The 21,412-nt window shown below is 39.5% G+C and overlaps 1 protein-coding gene across 3 annotated transcripts in view; it reads left to right on the top strand.

Annotated features, from left to right (window-relative positions):
- Positions 1 to 21,412, top strand: part of LOC124147337 (excitatory amino acid transporter 2-like) — a 94,897-nt gene that overhangs the window by 42,830 nt on the left and 30,655 nt on the right. For all 3 annotated transcript variants that reach the window (XM_046518016.2, XM_048402455.1, XM_046518017.2), the window contains 2 exons: positions 17,863 to 18,061; positions 20,588 to 20,798. In XM_046518016.2, the coding sequence (XP_046373972.1) occupies positions 17,863 to 18,061; positions 20,588 to 20,798 (410 nt within the window). The remainder of the gene's footprint in view (positions 1 to 17,862; positions 18,062 to 20,587; positions 20,799 to 21,412) is intronic.

Here is a 21,412-nt window from a genome sequence, read left to right as displayed (position 1 = left end):
TATATATACTGATAGTCATTTATATCAGAAGCTTGGAATGTTTGAATCATTAAAACTAACTAAATTTCACCAGTTTATACACTGAAATCCTATTATAGTGATAATGATAAACCCTCCTTCAGATTGACATCTGTCAGAAACAAATGTTGAAAAGATGTTTTGATCTGCAACACTCTGTCAAGCCCCTGTCAACCAGGCTTGTGTGTTTCAGATAAATCTTCCCTGGGCAATGATGTAGTACATTGTTCCAACCATTTCTCCCAACACAGTTTATGAGACCTTGTTGATGAGAATGAGGGTTTCCATAGCAACAAGTAATTACAATTGAATATATTCATGGTATGTACTTTTTGACTGTGGTCGGAAATGAAACCAATTCCTGCCCATGTGAGGGACCTATAGTTCCCGGGCTAGTTACTGAAAGGTCAAATGTTCGTGAGTTTTCCATTAATCTAAATTCAAAAGGGGCCTTGTTGTCTGCTTGCAACTTGAGAATAGAACTGTCGCCCTGGTCGCATGTCCCCCCCTCCTGCTCCCATGTCCCCCTCCCACGTTCCCCCTCTCCCCCCCAAAGGAGGGGCAATAGGGCTAGCACTATCTCTCTTCATTCAGCTTTTCTCTGAGGCTCTGAAGGGGGTCTCGTTACTCATTTAATTTTGATTTAACAATTCCAGGTTTAGATTGGGTTAAGAGCTTTTGTGGGGGGGAAAACAAGCCTGTTTATGCTGTGAGTGTTTGATGTTGGCAGCAGTATTTAAGATATTGGTTCTTAGTGTTGTGTCTACTAGGGGAGTACATCCAGCCTAAAGAGATTGAAAATGGTACTTGTTGTTACCCTGCCTGGTGCTTCACAATAAAGGGATAAAACAAGGCCTGGTTGGCTCAGTCTGTGTACAGTGTATCCATGTTAATCTGAGGCATCGCAGGGTTCCCCCTAGACTCCAATATCTGAGAGTCACCTTGACTCACCCTATAAATTTTTGGGAGTCAAAAATATTTTTTGAGAGTCAAATGTTTTATTGTATGATTAATGAAATTTAAAGTGTTCACTGTTAATGTTACACTTAAAGTTAAGTATCTTTTATATATTATATGTCTTTAGTTTAAGTTAACAAGTGCTAATTAATGTTCTTAGCTGATTGTACAAAAGAGAAATAAAGGATATATGAATGAAAAACAAAGTTTGTTGGTTTTATTTTTTCACAATCTTTAATTACTTCACAGCTCATGAAACAATTTACAGTGACACTAATACAGGATGAATAAATAACATCAGTCTCAACTGTGAGACATAATTTTTAATCATGGATGGATATTCAAATACATTTCATGTCAGATTATAATTTAATACCACTAACTCATTTACAGGTTTTATCTAGTTATCTTGTATTATCTATCAACAGTGAAGTTGAACTGAAGAATTGTGAACACTCGTAATATTTTCTGGTTGAATACAGTTTATTAGCAACAACAAACACGCCTTAGGCTTTACATTTCGTATATACCATATTTATTCATGTATAATACACACTCGTGTATAATACGCACCCCTAATTATGGGCAATTAAATCCTGAAAAAAATATCTCTCGTGTATAATACGCACAGACTTTTCTCCAGTCTCATTTCAGGCTGTCATGATCCGTCATCGGAAATAGCATAACAAATCCGAATGGAATTACGCAAGTTAATCCTTTTGGTACACTATCTGGTAATAAAAATTTGTCTCTGTATATCTGACCTTATGTTTGTCATCTATTTTATTAATTATCCCCCGCCGCGCGAAAGCGCGAAGCGGGGGATATAGTATTCACGACCGTCCGTACGTCCGTCCGTACGTCCCACCTGTTTGTTGCCGCGATATCTCAAGAACTAAACACTGGATTGTCTTCATATTTGGAACTATGGTGTATATACAGACTCCGCAGACACCAGTCGGTTTTGGTGACCTTGATCCCATTTTCAAGGTCACAGCAGACAAATCTGCTTTTAGAGTTGGAAAACGGTGTTGCCGCGATATCTCAAGAACTAAACACTGGATTGTCTTCATATTTGGAACTATGGTGTATATACAGACTCCGCAGACACCAGTCGGTTTTGGTGACCTTGATCGCATTTTCAAGGTCACAGCAGACAAATCTGCTTTTAGAGTTGGAAAAAGGTGTTGCCGCGATATCTCAAGAACTAAACACTGGATTGTCTTCATATTTGGAACTATGGTGTATATACAGACACCGCAGACACCAGTCGGTTTTGGTGACCTTGACCCCATTTTCAAGGTCACAGCAGGCAAATCTGCTTTTGGAGTTGGAAAACGGTGTTGCCGCGATATCTCAAGAACTAAACACTGGATTGTCTTCATATTTGGAACTATAGTGTATATACAGACTCCGCAGACACCAGTCGGTTTTGGTGACCTTGATCCCATTTTCAAGGTCACAGCAGGCAAATCTGCTTTTAGAGTTGGAAAACGGTGTTGCCGCGATATCTCAAGAACTAAACCTCTCGATTGTCTTCATATTTGGAACTATGGTGTATATACAGACACCGCAGACACCAGTCGGTTTTGGTGACCTTGACCCCATTTTCAAGGTCACAGCAGGCAAATCTGCTTTTGGAGTTAGAAAACGGTGTTGCCGCGATATCTCAAGAACTAATCGCTGGATTGTCTTCATATTTGGAACTATAGTGTATATACAGACACCGCATACACCTGTCAGATTTGGTTACCTTGACCCCATTTTCAAGGTCACAGCAGGCAAATCTGTTTTTGGAGTTGGAAAACGGTGTTGCCACAATATCTCAAGAACTAATCGCTGGATTGTCTTCATATTTGGTACTATGGTGTATATGGCGGGGGATATTTCGTCACTCTGTGACAAATACTTGTTTTATTTAAAATTTCATTCAATAATGTTTACCTAAATTTCGGCAAAAACACGTGTCCCTCCGATACTTACAACTTCCGTTTACCCCGTTCCATAGGTTCCGCTTTACCACATACTGTGACCGCGCCAAATCACATTATTCACCGCAACAATGATAATATTTTCTTCTGTTTCATTTTTAACGAGTCTACACATCTAGATAAACATATGTCATGTTAACTTTTATTGAGAAAATATGCCGAAATGTGAAAAACCTTGTCCATTTGCGGAGTTTTCCTTTGTTTACATCACATTCTGTCATCGAAGCCACACGGAGTGTGAGAGTTACGTTCACTTTGATGAATAAATATATTTTGTCGTGTACCTCACAGTCACACAGTTTTAGTAGCATATCTAAATAATTATGAAAAACAATATGTAAAGCCCCTGGCTGTTCTGATTTTAGCGTTTGTTTTAAAACGAGAGAAAAGTCTGGTCATGTGACAGGCTATGCAAATTAGCCCGTGGCAGTGGTGTTATGCGAAGTTAAGTTACTTCTAAAAACGACGATTAATTAAAAAACTAGACGTAACTTTTAAGATGTTTGCATATATTGTCTTCAGATAATGTTTATAAATTAAGTTCAGGTGAGTAATTGTAATATTTTCATTCCAAAGCTGGTAAACAACAACACAGATATTTTGAAATTGCGTCAGTCATGACTCAGTCATTTATTTCTGGACGTATTTTTCCTTAATTGATAGTCATATACGCAAGAATTCTGCGTCAAGGGAAACCCTGGCATGGTATCTCAGTGAGCTAGCGCTATAAAACCACCATTAGTCCAGACTAGTACAAACAGACACTTACACTAACACACACACGCTTGCACACACTGACACATGACACATGCACTCACGCATACACTCACACACTAGCAGACACACTAACACTAACCGAGCTAGTGTCCACCACTACCTGAGGGATCCGGCGTAGAATAGGTCTTCAGCAAGCCATGCTTGCTGTAAATGGTGACTATGCTTGTAAGAGGCAACTTACAGGATCGGGTGGTCATGCTCGTTGACTTGGTTGATGCATGGAAGAACACATATGCCACATGGTTGTGTAAGAAACACAAATGTGCATTAATCATGCATAATGCATTTTGCCTGTGGCCACATGTTCCAGAAACACCACGCTAATTGTTTTCAGGCGAGAGTAATGTGATTGTCATGATATGTCATGTTGGCTTGTAACTTCTACCACTTTTCTTGCGATGGCTGATTTGATCACCGATTCGATCCTACCTATGCAATTATCCCCAGGTAATAGTTGAGTGGGGTTAAAAATGTATCTTTGAAATTAGATTTTAATTATTATTGCCATGAAGCAACTCATGATGACAACTGACTCACAAGGTTTGCCTTAATTGTTTGGCTGATGATGCTAAAGTAGGACCATCATGAATAGTTCTAAATGCAATTATTTCTAAAATATGTTTTGCATAGAAATTTGAGCTGGAAAAGCCAATCATATTGGATATTAGTATGATACAGGATGTAGGATATACGCTTTGATCAAGGTGATTACAAATACATATTTGCAAATATTATGCAAGATTTATCATGATAGTACAAGATGTATATAAACACTGTATACATATTTGCAAATATTGTGCAAGATTTATCATGATTGTACAAGATGTATATAAACACTGTATACATATTTGCAAATATTATGCAAGATTTATCATGATTGTACAAGATGTATATAAACACTGTATACATATTTGCAAATATTATGCAAGATTTATCATGATTGTACAAGATGTATATAAACACTGTATACATATTTGCAAATATTATGCAAGATTTATCATGATTGTACAAGATGTATATAAACACTGTTTACATATTTGCAAATATTATGCAAGATTTATCATGATAGTACAAGATGTATATAAACACTGTATACATATTTGCAAATATTATGCAAGATTTATCATGATTGTACAAGATGTATATAAACACTGTTTACATATTTGCAAATATTATGCAAGATTTATCATGATAGTACAAGATGTATATAAACACTGTATACATATTTGCAAATATTATGCAAGATTTATCATGATAGTACAAGATGTATATAAACACTGTATACATATTTGCAAATATTATGCAAGATTCATCATGATTGTACAAGATGTATATAAACAGTGTATACATATTTGCAAATATTGTGCAAGATTTATCATGATTGTACAAGATGTATATAAACAGTGTATACATATTTGCAAATATTATGCAAGATTTATCATGATTGTACAAGATGTATATAAACACTGTTTACATATTTGCAAATATTATGCATGATTTATCATGATCGTACAAGATGTATATAAACAGTGTATACATATTTGCAAATATTGTGCAAGATGTATATAAACTGTATATATATTTACAAATATTATGCGTGATTTATCATGATTGTACAAGATGTATATAAACACTGTTTACATATTTGCAAATATTATGCATGATTTATCATGATCGTACAAGATGTATATAAACAGTGTATACATATTTGCAAATATTGTGCAAGATGTATATAAACTGTATATATATTTGCAAATATTATGCGTGATTTATCATGATTGTACAAGATGTATATAAACACTGTATACATATTTGCAAATATTGTGCAAGATGTATATAAACTGTATATATATTTGCAAATATTACGCGTGATTTATCATGATTGTACAAGATGTATATAAATACTGTATACATATTTGCAAATATTATGCAAGATTTATCATGATCGTACAAGATGTATATAAACACTGTATACATATTTGCAAATATTATGCAAGATTCATCATGATTGTACAAGATGTATATAAACAGTGTATACATATCTGCAAATATTGTGCAAGATTTATCATGATTGTACAAGATGTATATAAACACTGTATACATATCTGCAAATATTGTGCAAGATTTATCATGATTGTACAAGATGTATATAAACAGTGTATACATATTTGCAAATATTGTGCAAGATTTATCATGATTGTACAAGATGTATATAAACAGTGTATACATATTTGCAAATATTATGAGAGATGTACCATGATTGTACAAGGTAGTATTAGAATGTGAGGGATCCTGCATCAACATTTCAAGTGAAACGAATAAATGGAATAAATCTTTCACCAATAATTGAGTGTTGTGAAAGCTTTGAGTACTATGATAGATGTCTGATGTTGAGATATGGGATATGATAATTACTTAATAATGTAATGATTCCGACATTTCCTGTTTGAAATGCTGCTTCCCATAGCCATGTGGGTAGAGGTGTTACTTGTCCAGGAATTGAGATTATATCATAGTCATGGATCCGGGCCATGCTGAGTATATTAATGTGATCCAGGTAAGAACTGTTGAAGTGAGTCATAGTAATGGCCTCTTCCATGTTGACCATGTTGACAGACACTAGTGTGGGACACCAAATCTAGAGAATTTATCTGTGTCTTGCCTTCCAGGCAATACTTCTCCACAAGGTTCCTAGAATTCCTATTAGTTTTCTTTTGGTGAAGAGCTGTAAGATCACAGATGCAGGTTTTAGGGGAAAGAGTGCTGCATGATATGAACACAAGATTACCACACAATTGCTCCGTGGATTCAACAACAGAAAGTCCTAGATGTGTTGTTTTCATTGATAACATACAGGTAATCCAGGTGAAGTTGAACCAACTCACAAAATGCGTTTGAAACAAGTAGGCGGTGCACAGAATTTGGGCAAACATATTTGGTTTGTTACAGGTAGATACGGGGTGTACATATGTTGTGCCTGGCAGGTCATGGCGATGAAATTGCGTGGGACAAATTGATACCAGAATTCCCTAAAAGTCATTTGATAGCAGGTAATTACAAACAAATAAACATGACAAAGCTAGGTAAGCATGTCCAAATCATACATTCTCAGGCTCCAGAATTGGCCAGTAATGTCATAAATTACATGGAGTAAGAATGTACCAATAAATCTCAAGCACTGTCAAAAGCTAGCATTGCCAGGGTCTGTCCGTGTCTACACTAAGGCGCCCCAGAGCAGAGGTATCGCTCGTGACAAAGGCAAGAGTAGTTTAATTATCTCAAAATAAATCGCAAAATCACCCAACGTTTTCACAGTCATCGGGTACCTCACATCAGCATGTTATAGAACTTGTAAGCTGAGACAGGACATGCACATATACATCGTACTACTTGTCGCGGACAAACTGCTACCCCTTTCTTCACAGTGGGCGGACCTCAAACATAGTCATACTGGGTTAATTGTCAGATCACAACTCAACTTAGCTTGACTTTCCAGTAGTTTTAGTTTTTGATGTCCGATGCAATTCCCTATACCATAAAGGAATACCATATGTTCCTGTGTTTGGGGGTGAACAATTGACTTTACCTTGCATGTGTTTGTGACGGGTGCCAACAGTGGGACAGGATACGCTTTCTCGAACACGTGGTATCACTGTTTGATAGCGATTCATCTACACATGCTCATGATATAGTTGGAATCATACAATGGACTCTGCTCTCAGTAGAGATTTTTGTGAACACCTTGGCATTTGAGGGCTGTAATTCAGAACCAGTTCTCAAGGCTTCCATTTTGGTACAATTTGAACTGAATAAAACTGACAGAACTGTAAACACAGAAAACACATTAGTTCTGATCTAACAGGACCAGCTACAAACTCCGAGGACTAGTGAAATTAGTGATCCACTAGTCCTCTAGACTAGTCTTACAAAAACAAAAAGCAAATTTCTAATGCTGTTCTTGGCATCAATGAAGTCCAACATCTGTAAATACTGAAATTAATGCAGGAATGTAATTAATGCAATAATTATGAGTGTCCCTTGCTTGCATTAATAAAATGAGACCTTTCTATCTGGACATGTTGGGCTATGTTATGTCAAGTTTGCATGGGCGGAAGGGTTGGAAACAGTGACATATCTAACAAAACTTCACAATAAACAATGCAAGTATTGCTGACTCGTGTAACAATACTTTAAACCTGTACAATCATAGTCTGTGACCCATTTCAATATATGCATTATTTGGGATTTTTCAGTGGAGAGGTCTTGTATGATTGCACCTTGTTGAACATTGTTGTTATGGAGAGTCAGGCACGTTGTATTGGGAGTCTGCTTCTTGTCTGTTTGTACCTCATTAAACATTGTCTTTCTGGAGATCTACGTGCAGTGTTCTGTGGAGATCCATTTCTGTTTGTTTGCAACGTGTTGGATGTGTTGTCTGTCCAGTACATGATACGGACAGAAGTTGTTAGCATACTATGCCAGTCCCACTGATAGGACAACATTTAATAAGGGACTTCCTGTCTCAAAGGTTACCCATCTAACCACACAGAAGCGCGGGAGTCATCTTCAACCAATCAGATTAGCATTTCCTGTTCGTTTCCGGATGTGGCACCATAGTTTTCAACTGCAGCTCATTAGTGATCCTTTACGGTTCACTGAACTTTCTGCCAGTCATCACAGAGGTCAATTTACTAGAGTTATGTTGACGAAAATTGATTTTCGGATGACAATTGATGTATTTTCTTCTAAAGTATTACCGGTATATATACTCAATATGTAATACCCTCTTTGCAAATAAAAATGACAAAAAAATATTTCATAATCATAGCTATAAAACATTGACGCTGGAGAATAACCTGTCTCAGTTATCCGACAAAACATATTCCATTGGGAGAAAATAGCAAAATAGCGATGAAAATTGTATGAATGGATATATGAAAATCAGTGTTAACACTGGAAAATCTCTACCAAAAGGAGAGTCCATTTTATGATTCCGACTATATCATGAGCATGTGTGTCTCAACAAATGTTATATTTGGAATAACACTTTCTTAGTAAAGTACGGATTCTAGTACTTTTTGGGGTTGAGTCCCATCCAGGATTCGAACCCACACTGCCTGAGTGAGGCACCAAATTGCCAGCACACAAAGTCAGTGATGTAACACCGAGGATTCCATAAAAATTGAAAGTCTGACAACTGGTAATCTAGATCACGAACTTAGTGTACCCTTCTGACAAGTGTAAATTAGCAAGGCTGCCATAGCCGAAAGCCGAGGGCTACACAAAGCATGTGTTCATTGCTTTCAAATAAAGCGATGATACCAGGCGTTCGCACCAAATGAATCGACCCATGAAGGTCTGGGGTAGAATAGGTCTTCAGCAACCCATGCTTGTCTCCATGAAGGTCCGGGGTAGAATAGGTCTTCAGCAACCCATGCTTGTCTCCTATGAAGATCCGGGGTAGAATAGATCTTCAGCAACCCATGCTTGTCTCCCGTGAAGATCTGGGTTAGAATAGATCTTCAGCAACCCATGCTTGTCTCCCATGAAGGTCCGGGGTAGAATAGGTCTTCAGCAACCCATGCTTGTCTCCCATGAAGATCCGGGTTAGAATAGGTCTTCAGCAACCCATGCTTGTCTCCCATGAAGATCCGGAGTAGAATAGGTCTTCAGCAACCCATGCTTGTCTCCCATGAAGATCCGGAGTAGAATAGATCTTCAGCAACCCATGCTTGTCTCCGAAGAAGATCCAGGGTAGAACAGGTCTTCAGCAACCAATGCTTGTCTCCCATGAAGATCTGGGTTAGAATAGGTCTTCAGCAACCCATTCTTGTCTCCCGTGAAGATCTGGGTTAGAATAGGTCTTCAGCAACCCATGCTTGTCTCCCATGAAGGTCCGGGGTAGAATAGGTCTTCAGCAACCCATGCTTGTCTCCCATGAAGATCTGGGTTAGAATAGGTCTTCAGCAACCCATGCTTGTCTCCCATGAAGATCCGGAGTAGAATAGATCTTCAGCAACCCATGCTTGTCTCCGAAGAAGATCCAGGGTAGAACAGGTCTTCAGCAACCAATGCTTGTCTCCCATGAAGATCCGGAGTAGAATAGGTCTTCAGCAACCCATGCTTGTCTCCAATGAAGATCCGGGGTAGAATAGGTCTTCAGCAACCCATGCTTGTCTCCCATGAAGATCCGGAGTAGAATAGGTCTTCAGCAACCCATGCTTGTGTTCCATGAAAAACGGGGTAGAATAGATCTTCAGCAACCTATGCTTGCCTTAAAAGGCGACTATGCTTGTCGTAAGAGGCGACTAACGGGATCGGGTGGTCAGGCTCGCTGACTTGGTTGATCATGTCATCAATCCCAATTTCCTGGATCGATGCTCATGATGTCAATCACTGGATTGTCTGGTCCAGACTCGATTATTTACAGACCGCCGTCACATAGCTGGAATATTGCTGAGTGCGGCGTTAAACGAACAAACAAAACAAGACCAAATGAATCAATGGCGTCTAAAATGTTAATGTCGATGGCAGACTGAGATTGATAGGTTGGCACAGTGGTCAGAGTGTTGGCTTTGCTGGGACAGAATGCCTAGGTTTGACTCCTCACAGAGTGAAGCTCTTTAATAGTGTCCTCACATCACATGGCATAATGACTGGATGTAAAACTAGCAAATAACAAAACATATCTGAAATATCCTGAAATGATTATGAATCACAGTGAGCTCTAGATATGAGCTTGAGAAAATGCATGTGTTCATGGCAGTGCTGAGAGTCTGGTGGACAGCCTCATGGCCTGAATATAGAGGAAGCATGTGGCTACAAGCCTGGTGGTCATTATGCATGTTGACTCATACCACAGACACTTCATGGAGATGCAGAAGTCATGCTCAAGCCTGCATTAGCATTAATCAGAACTTAAGCATTGGATTGCATTTCCATATCATTAGAACAAAGTACAAAGACAAAATAGGATAGTTCGGAAGTACTAATGTAAGATAGAAGCACTAGTGAAAGATAGAAGTACTAGTGTAAGATAGAAGCACTAATTTAAGATAGAAGTACTAGTGTAAGATAGAAGCACTAGTGTGAGAAAGAAGCACTAGTGTAAGATAGAAGCACTAGTGTAAGATAGAAGCCCTAGTGTAAGATAGAAGCACCAGTGTAAGATAGAAGTACCAGTGTAAGATAGAAGCACTAGTGTAAGATAGAAGTACTAGTGTAAGATAGAAGCACTAGTGTAAGATAGAAGCACTAATGTAAGATAGAAGTACTAGTGTAAGATAAAAGCACTAGTGTAAGATAGAAGCACTAGTGTAAGATAGAAGCCCTAGTGTAAGATAGAAGCACTAGTGTAAGATGGAAGCACTAGTGTAAGATAGAAGCACTAGTGTAAGATAGAAGCACTAAGATAGAAGCACTAATGTAAGATAAAAGCACTAGGTATAAGATAGAAGCACTAGTGTCAGATAAAAGCACTAGTGTCAGATAGAAGCACTAGTGTAAGATAGAAAGAAGTACTAGTGTCATATATAGAGAAATGCTAGTGTACTTAGGCGTACTAGTGTCATAGAGGTGTGTGCATGATGTAGGCGTTCTAGTGTCATATAGAGGTGTGTGCATGATGTAGGCGTTCTAGTGTCATATAGAGGTGTGTGCATGATGTAGGCGTGCTAGTGTCATATAGAGGTGTGTGCATGATGTAGGTGTACAAGTGTCATATGGAGGTGTGTGCATGATGTAGGCGTACTAGTGTCATATAGAGGGGTGTGCATGATGTAGGTGTACTCGTGTCATATAGAGGTGTGTGCATGATGTAGGCGTACTAGTGTCATATAGAGGTGTGTGCATGATGTAGGTGTACTAGTGTCATATGGAGGTGTGTGCATGATGTAGGCGTACTAGTGTCATATAGAGGGGTGTGCATGATGTAGGTGTACTAGTGTCATATAGAGGTGTGTGCATGATGTAGGTGTACTAGTGTCATATAGAGGTGTGTGCATGATGTAGATGTTCTAGTGTCATATAGAGGTGTGTGCATGATGTAGGCATTCTAGTGTCATATAGAGGTGTGTGCATGATGTAGGTATGCTTTAGGTCTTACAGTTGTCAAGGACTTACATAAGAAACATGCCAGTGATATAACATTATGTGCACATGTTGTCTCTTGTCTGTAGCTGTGCAGAGCTGCAACTGTTGGTTGTTTACATCTGGGATATGCTTCACGTTCAGCTTTACACATATATTAATGAGTGGGTGGTGTCATTTTATGCTTGGGTAAACAAACTTGCTTATCCTGTTTTGCGTAGTTGTTTTGTTTTTAGTGCAAGATAGGAAATATGTGACAAAAAATCAGTAAACGATATACCAGTTGGCGGTATCCAGAATCATGGAGTGCAGAAAGTTAGTTTCCTTTTATCCTTCTGCCAGTAATGGGGAGGGATGCAGTAAAAGGCAAATCCATCTTCTCGTCCTTCTGTAATAAGACATCTGTTGAGTATGTACTCACAACACTACTGCTATAAAGGGGGACTGCTATCATTGTTTAATGTGTAACATAAAGAGAGTGTGTGCTGCAGTCTGATTGGTTGAAATATGTTGTTAAAAGGCATGGGATCACGGAAAGCTTTTGGACTTTTACTGCGTGTAAATACTTTTCTTGACACAATTTTTTTTTTCAGTCCCAAATTTAAGAGCAAATTTTCTACTATTTAGCTCAGCACAATCAATAACAATTAAATATTAAATTTTAACAATATTTATCACAACTTTGATTTAATTGTGTTTTTCCACGTTTTGCTTGCCAGATGAGTGAGTGAGTCAGTATGGTTTTACGCCGCTTGTAGCAATATCATGGTGGGGGACACCAGAAATGGACTTCACACATTGTATCCATGTCGGGAATCGAACTCAGGTCTTCGGAGTGAGGAGTGCCTGACCGCCCCTCTTGCAAAATGAGTTCGATTATCATGGAAGCATGTGACGTCATCCATTGTATCAGACATAGCTTTCAAGCATAACGGCCTTGCCTCACCACTGTTAGAGTTCAAGCAGATAGGTTGCTCAGTGCATTTGAAGGGGCATGGTGTCATCATAGGTGCATAACAGTGAATGTTGGAAGTAAAGGCAGGCATATGGCAATTCTGTAACCAATGGTAACACCACATGAATGTCATAACTACCTGTTCATATCAATCTCAATTGGATTTACAGAGTCATTGTTGACATGTGGTACATCGTATGAGTGTCACTGGCTGAAGGTTCATGTGCCCATTTCTGTTGACTGGCTCCATGAGATCATGTGCCCATTTCTGTTGACTGGCTCCATGAGATCATGTGCCCATTTCTGTTGACTGGCTCCATGAGATCATGTGCCCATTTCTGTTGCCTGGCTCCATGAGATCATGTGCCCATTTCTGTTGACTGGCTCCACGAGATCATGTGCCCATTTCTGTTGACTGGCTCCATGAGATCATGTGCCCATTTCTGTTGACTGGCTCCATGAGATCATGTGCCCATTTCTGTTGACTGGCTCAGTGAGATCATGTGCCCATTTCTGTTGACTGGCTCCATGAGATCATACTGCCAGGCCTTATGACTGGGACCAGAGCATCTGTCCGAAGACAGAAGATTTGATACCCATCTGCGTCGTACCAAATGACATTAAAGATGGTACTTGTTGTTGATGGTACCCTGTCTGACGCCCAGCAATAAGGGTTAAAAACAAGCACTCGTCAGCTTGGAGTCAGTTTAGTGTGTCTGAGTGGGTATCCATGTTAGACTGGACTAGTACAAGCAGCCACATACACATGTATGCACGTCTCTATGTATTCATTTCACCACACCTCGCCAAGTGACTGGCTTGGGTAGATCATGTGCCCACATTATTGCCAGACTATGTAAGATGATGTGCGAAGTAGTGTGCAAAGTATCTGACATGGACTTGCGAACATCTGGGGTAGAATAGGTCTTCGGCAACCCATGCTTTCTGTGGGGCGGTTGGGTAGCCTAGTGGTTAAAGCGTTCGCTCGTCACGCCGAAGACCCGGGTTCGATTCCCGACATGGGTACAATGTGTGAAGCCCATTTCTGGTGTCCCCCGCCGTGATATTGCTGGAATATTGCTAAAAGCGGCGTAAAACCATACTCACTCACTCACTCACCATGCTTTCTGTAAAAAGTGACTATGCCTGTCGTAAGAGGTGACTAACGGGATCGGGTGGTCAGGCTCACTGGTTTGGTTGATGCATGTCATCATATCATCATTGCGTAGATCGATGCTCATGATGTCAATCGCTGGATTGTCTGGTCCAGACTTGATTATTTAGACCCCCACCATATATTGCTGAGTGTGACATTAAACAAAAAAACAAAATGACAACTAAAAACGATTGGCATGATCCGATCATGTGATCAACAACATGTTTAAGGTAAACACAGCCTGATGGGACACTTGTGCAACATCCACTGTTCAGTGAGCCAACTGGACCAATATTATTGCCATTTCGCTACTCCTTTGTTGTCGTGGTTTCCTGGATTACCGTTGGGGATATCTTGTAAACAGCGGGGAACACACAATTTGGAAAGTGCCTATCTCTGAAAAACATTCACCTAGAGTTTAGTCTAACAGTGTAATGCCTAGCTAATCCGTCGTTTCATGTGCTTGTCTCCGAGTGTTTGAACCCTGCTAACCTTTAATTTGGTGCATAGTTATCATGATTTGTAGGGAACAGTCGTGTGAAATGGATAGCTCAGTTAGATTTCCGATGCTGGTGGTATATCCTGTCAGTTAATAAGCTAGGTGACCAGTAATTATGCTGGATCAAACAGGAGTAGGAAGGGAACCTTGTCTCACGCCACACTTGCAGTTTACAGCTACAGGAAGGATTAGTAATTGTCATTATTGGTGGTATGTTGAAAATGAGTGCAGGTTACGGAATACAACTTTGTGACAGGGAAATAAATATGATATTGTGGTTATATCTGAAGGGTTAGGTGTATAACATGTATAAGTTCATTGAAATGCATGAACAAGTGATTCAGTTTCTTTTACAAGAAGGTTTTTTTCATTAATCCATTTTGTGAACAAGGACAAGATAAAAAGGTATTGAAATGTTGAATGACAAAAATATGAGGAACTGTTTATTATCTAGGTTATCTAGTCCTGACCAATCAATTCATTAACCTTGTGAACTGATCTCAGAAAAGATTATTCCAAAATTTGTCATGAATACCCTACTCAGACACCGTATACTGACTCCTAGCTGACCAGTCCTTGTTTTTGTCCCTTAATCCCGAGCACCAGACAGGGTAACAACAAGTACCATATTTTAACGTCTTTTGGTATGACGCGGCCAGGGATAGAACCCCCAACCTTCCCCTCTCCCGGCGGACACTCTACTACTAGACCACGGAGGTGGTCAAATGTGCGTTGAAACCTTAGACTTTTACCCCATTTGTCTGGAGATTGAATCTCTAGATCAAGGCTGATACAAAGCCAAGGAAATTCAACATGGAGATGTTCACTGAATATTTCATTTTGGTTGGAAAAGTGGCTGACAGGTGTGTTTTCAGAAACATGTGACTCAACAGGAAGTTACATGTATACCCATTATTTAAGTTTATTTTTGTTTCAATCTGCTGCATGTACAATAGGCGCAAAACAATCTACTGTTGTAGTGTGGTTCAAAGAAAACAGACAATATCCCAGGAAACATCCTCACAAGAGCAATGATTCATTCATATCAATACAAAGCTCCCAGATAAACTGGGAGCTATTTTATTCATGAGCCTACAATGTTCGTCTATTTGTGTCATGGATTAATGTTGGTGTTCCCATATCCTGTGCACTATCAGGTGTGAAACGCGGCTGATCCCAAGGACTGGGAATCTCAATGCAACAGATGTATATGGTCCCAGTGCTGACATTTTACTGGTATTGTTGTGAAGCTCTGCCCATCACTACACTATAGTCTGTTTTAATCACCAACAACCGGAGGCGTTCCACCCCTTGAAATATGAACACATGTATTATTCATTCAACATTTCAGAAGGACATATAAATCTTGTGTATTAAATCCTCCTTGAACTGAGTTATTGCATTTCAAGCGCTTTGCTCCTTATCTGTCAAGAGGTTACAATTCAAATGTGTAACAGTCAGAGGGCGATACCATAATTTGATAGTGAGTGATCGTAGTCAGTCTCTCTATGAATCATATTATCCGGGTAATAAAGACTCGTACCACATAGCTTGAAAAGGTCGAAATGAAATTCTGTTGCAGGATGTTTACTATTTACACACTAACGCGTACATGTATTTATTTTTTATAGAAAAGGCTGTGTTCTCTTTATTAGGTGTTTGTAGTGGCCAGAGGCTACATACAATATCTTTGATCAGTTATATTAAAACAAAAATGTACCTTTGTTTGATTTTTGGGCTATTCTGTTATTTTTGTAATCCATCTAAGCCCACCCCGTGGATAAGCCGAGGTTTTAACTTGACCCTTGAAATATGAAAGAACATGACATGACCACAGATAAGCCCACCCTGTAGATAAGCCAAGGTTTTAACTTGACCCTTGAAATATGGAAGAACATGATATGACCGCAGATAAGCCCACCCCGTAGATAAGCCAAGGTTTTAACTTGACCCTTGAAATATGAAAGAACATGATATGACCGCAGATAAGCCCACCCCGTAGATAAGCCAAGGTTTTAACTTGACCCTTGAAATATGAAAGAACATGATATGACCGCAGATAAGTCTACAACGTTGATAAGCCGAGGCATTAACTTGACCCTTGAAATATGAAAGAACATGACATGACTGCAGATAAGCCCACCCCGTAGATAGGCCAAGGTTTTAACTTGACCCTTGAAATATGAAAGAACATGATATGATCGCAGATAAGTCTACAACGTTGATAAGCCGTGGCATTAACTTGACCCTTGAAATATGAAAGAACATGACATGACTGCAGATAAGCCCACCCTGTAGATAAGCCGAGGTATTAACTTGACCCTTGAGATTTGAAAGAACATGATATGACCCTCATTGAAACTTATCTCTTTAAAATCTCTCGAAAACAAAGGAATTAAACCCCTACTCCCAACACAACTAAGCACCCACAACTTGAAAGTGGTTGTGTAAACAAACAAAACAATACCAATTGTCCCCGTTATTATCAGTGCTCATTTCCTTGTGTACTGCGTTGCTTTTCAAACAACAGGAAGCAATCACAGTGTTCACTGTTTGTGATGTCACAGGTAACAGCACATTTTTTTGCAAATGGCGAACAGAATAACTCGCCGTTTCAGTTGTTTAATTTCCTCTTTTATGAGGTAGATACTTGTAACCATCATATCAATTTATTAACTTTGCAAAATGTACGTAATAGCTATTGGCGATTTCATCTGTGGATTATATATTATATCTGTGGATTATGTTGTTATATGTAAAGATCGTGGAGTTTATGAAGAACAATAAACCTTGAACATTTGAAAACCTATGATTGGAAATAGTAACGTGCATAAAATTATTTAATAAAGACAACATTGGTGTATAATTATAACTTAATTGATCATTTATAACAATAATGGCTGTAGTTGTGGCAACTACCAAACTTTCAAGAAAATTGTAATCTATCGGACCGTCATTCAGGCGATGTTTCTGACAGATCACGATCTGAAAAATACTATCATGAAAGTGTATCCCGTGGATAAGCCAACCCCTTTCTACAAAATGTTTTTTCTGGTCCTCAAAATTCGGCTTATCTGCGGACATATACTATACGGTGTATAGTCTATATTATGATACTTAGCAGCTATACTTCAGGAAATGGTCTGCCGCATGGTGACTCATACACCAGTCAAGAGCAAATCTAAAGATGCGGCCATTTCTGTAAATCCTACAAAATTAACAACATTGCAAATATTGTTGCATGTGTAAAATGACCTTTGATCTTGACATTGCAAATATTTAAAATAACAGTTATGGTCTTTAACTAGGCTTTTATGCCTCTCATCCACTTTGTGTACCAAAAACCACCGGCTATTCTTTATTTCCTTCTATTTGTTTATAGTTCAGTGGTGTTGAACCTCACATTGTGTTCTTTTTCCAGTGTTTCAAATGGATGAGGAAGAACCTTCTGCTGGTGCTGACTGTCATTGCAGTGTTCTTCGGAGTGTTGGTGGGGTTCCTGTCTAGATTGAGCGCGCCGTCTGCCAACACCATCATGCTCATCTCCTTCCCAGGAGACCTGCTGATGAGGATGTTGAAGTGCCTCATCTTGCCACTCATTGTGTCATCCATGATTACAGGTTTGTCTTATTGGATTCATTGTTGTTGGGGATTTCATAAAACCGTGACTCCGGGTAAGAATATAGGTCCCAGATACTTATGTATGCTTGTAATATGCAACTGAATGGATCAGGTGGTCAGGCTGGGTGGGTGGGTTCATTGCATGTCTTCGTATCCCAGTTGCATGGATTGGTGCTCATGATGTCAATCACTGAATAGTTGACATATTAGCTGACCACAAATACTCAGCCCAACTGTGTGGACATTTCTAAATACTCAGCCCAACTGTGTGGACATTTCTAAATACTCAACCAATAGTGGAGGCTTCTAAATACTCAGCCCAACTGTGTGGACATTTCTAAATACTCAGCCTAACTGTGTGGACATTTCTAAATATTCAGCCCAACTGTGTGGACATTTCTAAATACTCAACCAATAGTGGAGGCTTCTAAATACTCAGCCCAACTGTGTGGACATTTCTAAATACTCAACCAATAGTGGAGGCTTCTAAATACTCAGCCCAACTGTGTGGACATTTCTAAATACTCAACCAATAGTGGAGGCTTCTAAATACTCAGCCCAACTGTGTGGACATTTCTAAATACTCAACCATTATTGGAGGCTTCTAAATACTCAGCCCAACTGTGTAGACATTTCTAAATACTCAACCAATAGTGGAGGCTTCTAAATACTCAGCCCAACTGTGTGGACATTTCTAAATACTCAACCAATAGTGGAAGCTTCTAAATACTCAGCCCAACTGTGTGGACATTTCTAAATACTCAGACCAACTGTGTGGACATTTCTAAATACTCAGCCCAACTGTGTGGACATTTCTAAATACTCAACCAATATTGGAGGCTTCTAAATACTCAGCCCAACTGTGTGGACATTTCTAAATACTCAACCAATAGTGGAGGCTTCTAAATACTCAGCCCAACTGTGTGGACATTTCTCAATACTCAACCAATAGTGGAGGTTTCTAAATACTCAGCCCAACTGTGTGGACATTTCTAAATACTCAGCCCAACTGTGTGGACATTTCTAAATACTCAGCCCAACTGTGTGGACATTTCTAAATACTCAACCAATAGTGGAGGCTTCTAGATACTCAGCCCAACTGTGCGGACATTTCTAAATACTCAATCCAACTGTGTGGACATTTCTAAATACTCAACCCAACTGTGTGGACATTTCTAAATACTCAACCAATGGTGGAGGCTTCTAAATACACAACCAAACTGTGTGGACATTTCTAAAAACTCAACCAATAGTGGAGGCTTCTAAATACTCAGCCCAACTGTGTGGACATTTCTAAATACTCAACCAATAGTGGAGGCTTCTAAATACTCAGCCCAACTGTGTGGACATTTCTAAAAACTCAACCAATAGTGGAGGCTTCTAAATACTCAGCCCAACTGTGTGGACATTTCTAAATACTCAACCAATATTGGAGGCTTCTAAATACTCAGCCCAACTGTGTGGACATTTCTAAATACTCAACCAATAGTGGAGGCTTCTAAATACTCAGCCCAAACGGTGGACATTTCTAAATACTCAACCAATAGTGGAGGCTTCTAAATACTCAACCAAACTGTGTGGACATTTCTAAATACTCAACCCAACTGTGTGGACATTTCTAAATACTCAACCAATAGTGGAGGCTTCTAAATACTCAACCAAACTGTGTGGACATTTCTAAAAATTCAGGCATTAGTGAAGGCTTCTCACTCACTCATTCAACCATGCATGCAAGCACTCACTCAACCACACATGCACGCACTCACTCACTCAACCACACATGCATGCCCCTCACTCACTCAACGACAAATGCAGGCACTCACTCACTCAACCATTCATGCTGGCACTCACTCACTCAACCACACATGCAGGCACTCACTCACTCACTCACTCACTCAACCACACATGCAGGCACTCACTCACTCAACCACACATGCAGGCACTCACTCACTCAACTATTCATGCTGGCACTAACTCACTCAACCACACATGCATGCACTCACTCACTCAATCACACATGCAGGCACTCACTCACTCAACCACACATGCAGGCACTCACTCACTCAACCATGCATGCTGGCACTCACTCACTCAACCACACATGCAGGCACTCACTCACTCACTCAACCACACATGCATGCACTCACTCACTCAACCATGCACTCACTCACTCACTCAACCACATATGCAGGCACTCACTCACTCACTCAACCACACATGCAGGCACTCACTCACTCAACCACACATGCAGGCACTCACTCACTCAACCACACATGCAGGCACTCACTCACTCAACCACACATGCAGGCACTCACTCAACAACACATGCAGGCACTCAACCACACATGCAGGCACTCACTCACTCACTCAACCACACATGCAGGCACTCACTCACTCACTCAACCACACATGCAGGCACTCACTCACTCAACCACACATGCAGGCACTCACTCACTCACTCTCTCACTCCAGAAAATAGGATAATGCTCTTAACATATGAAAACAGTGAAAACTCGCCTTTTCAGGTCTTGCTTCTCTGGATGCTAAATCTAGCGGTCGTATGGGTCTCCGAGCCATTGTGTACTACTTCACCACGACGTTCGTAGCCATCGTCATTGGAATCATACTGGTCGTGTCCATCCACCCCGGCAAGTTCACTGGTGAAGGCAAGGCGTACGTGCAGTCTGCTGATGAAAAGCCACCATCATCCACCGATGCCTTTCTGGACCTCATTAGGTAAAACTCCATATTTATCATATGTAGAAAACACTTCCATGATTGCTCAACATATCATTAGTGACTGTTGTTGGTACTCAAGGAGAGGACGTGCCATTATCTAGCAGAGCATGTTCAACTTCAGTGATTTTGTCTGTCAGAAATATGAATCCTTTTACGTTAAAGATTTGCTTTAAGTCAGGATTTAGACATTGGAAAGCAATTGGTATATATATATGTTACAGGAAACAAGTAAAATCAGTGATTAAGTCTAATGACTGAAAATGTCAGTGATTATGTCTAATAACTGATTCACTCAAATCTTCAGTAATTAGACATAATCACTGAAATCAACCAAGGGATTTTATACTTGTTTACTGAAAGTATATTCCTGCCTTGTTTTTATAATGTGTGCTAGTTTTGAAATTAGATTAGTGTAAGTAAATACAACCTCCTGTAACCAGATACCTTACACAAAAATCACAGAAATAAGCTTAAACAGTTCAATCTTTTATTTCATAAAATGGTATGACGTGAATGGTATGACATGAATGGTATGACAAATAGCAGTCAGATGGACACTCAGGAATGTTTGTTTGCACATGAAAGACTTGAATCACATCTAGAATTACATT

This window comes from Haliotis rufescens, unplaced genomic scaffold (assembly GCF_023055435.1).
Source record: "Haliotis rufescens isolate VD_foot unplaced genomic scaffold, xgHalRufe1.0.p SCAF_26, whole genome shotgun sequence".
In the NCBI taxonomy this organism is placed as follows: domain Eukaryota; kingdom Metazoa; phylum Mollusca; class Gastropoda; order Lepetellida; family Haliotidae; genus Haliotis; species Haliotis rufescens.
The sequence above is the reverse complement of the archived record's forward strand: the minus strand, read 5'-3'. Positions and strand labels throughout refer to the sequence as shown.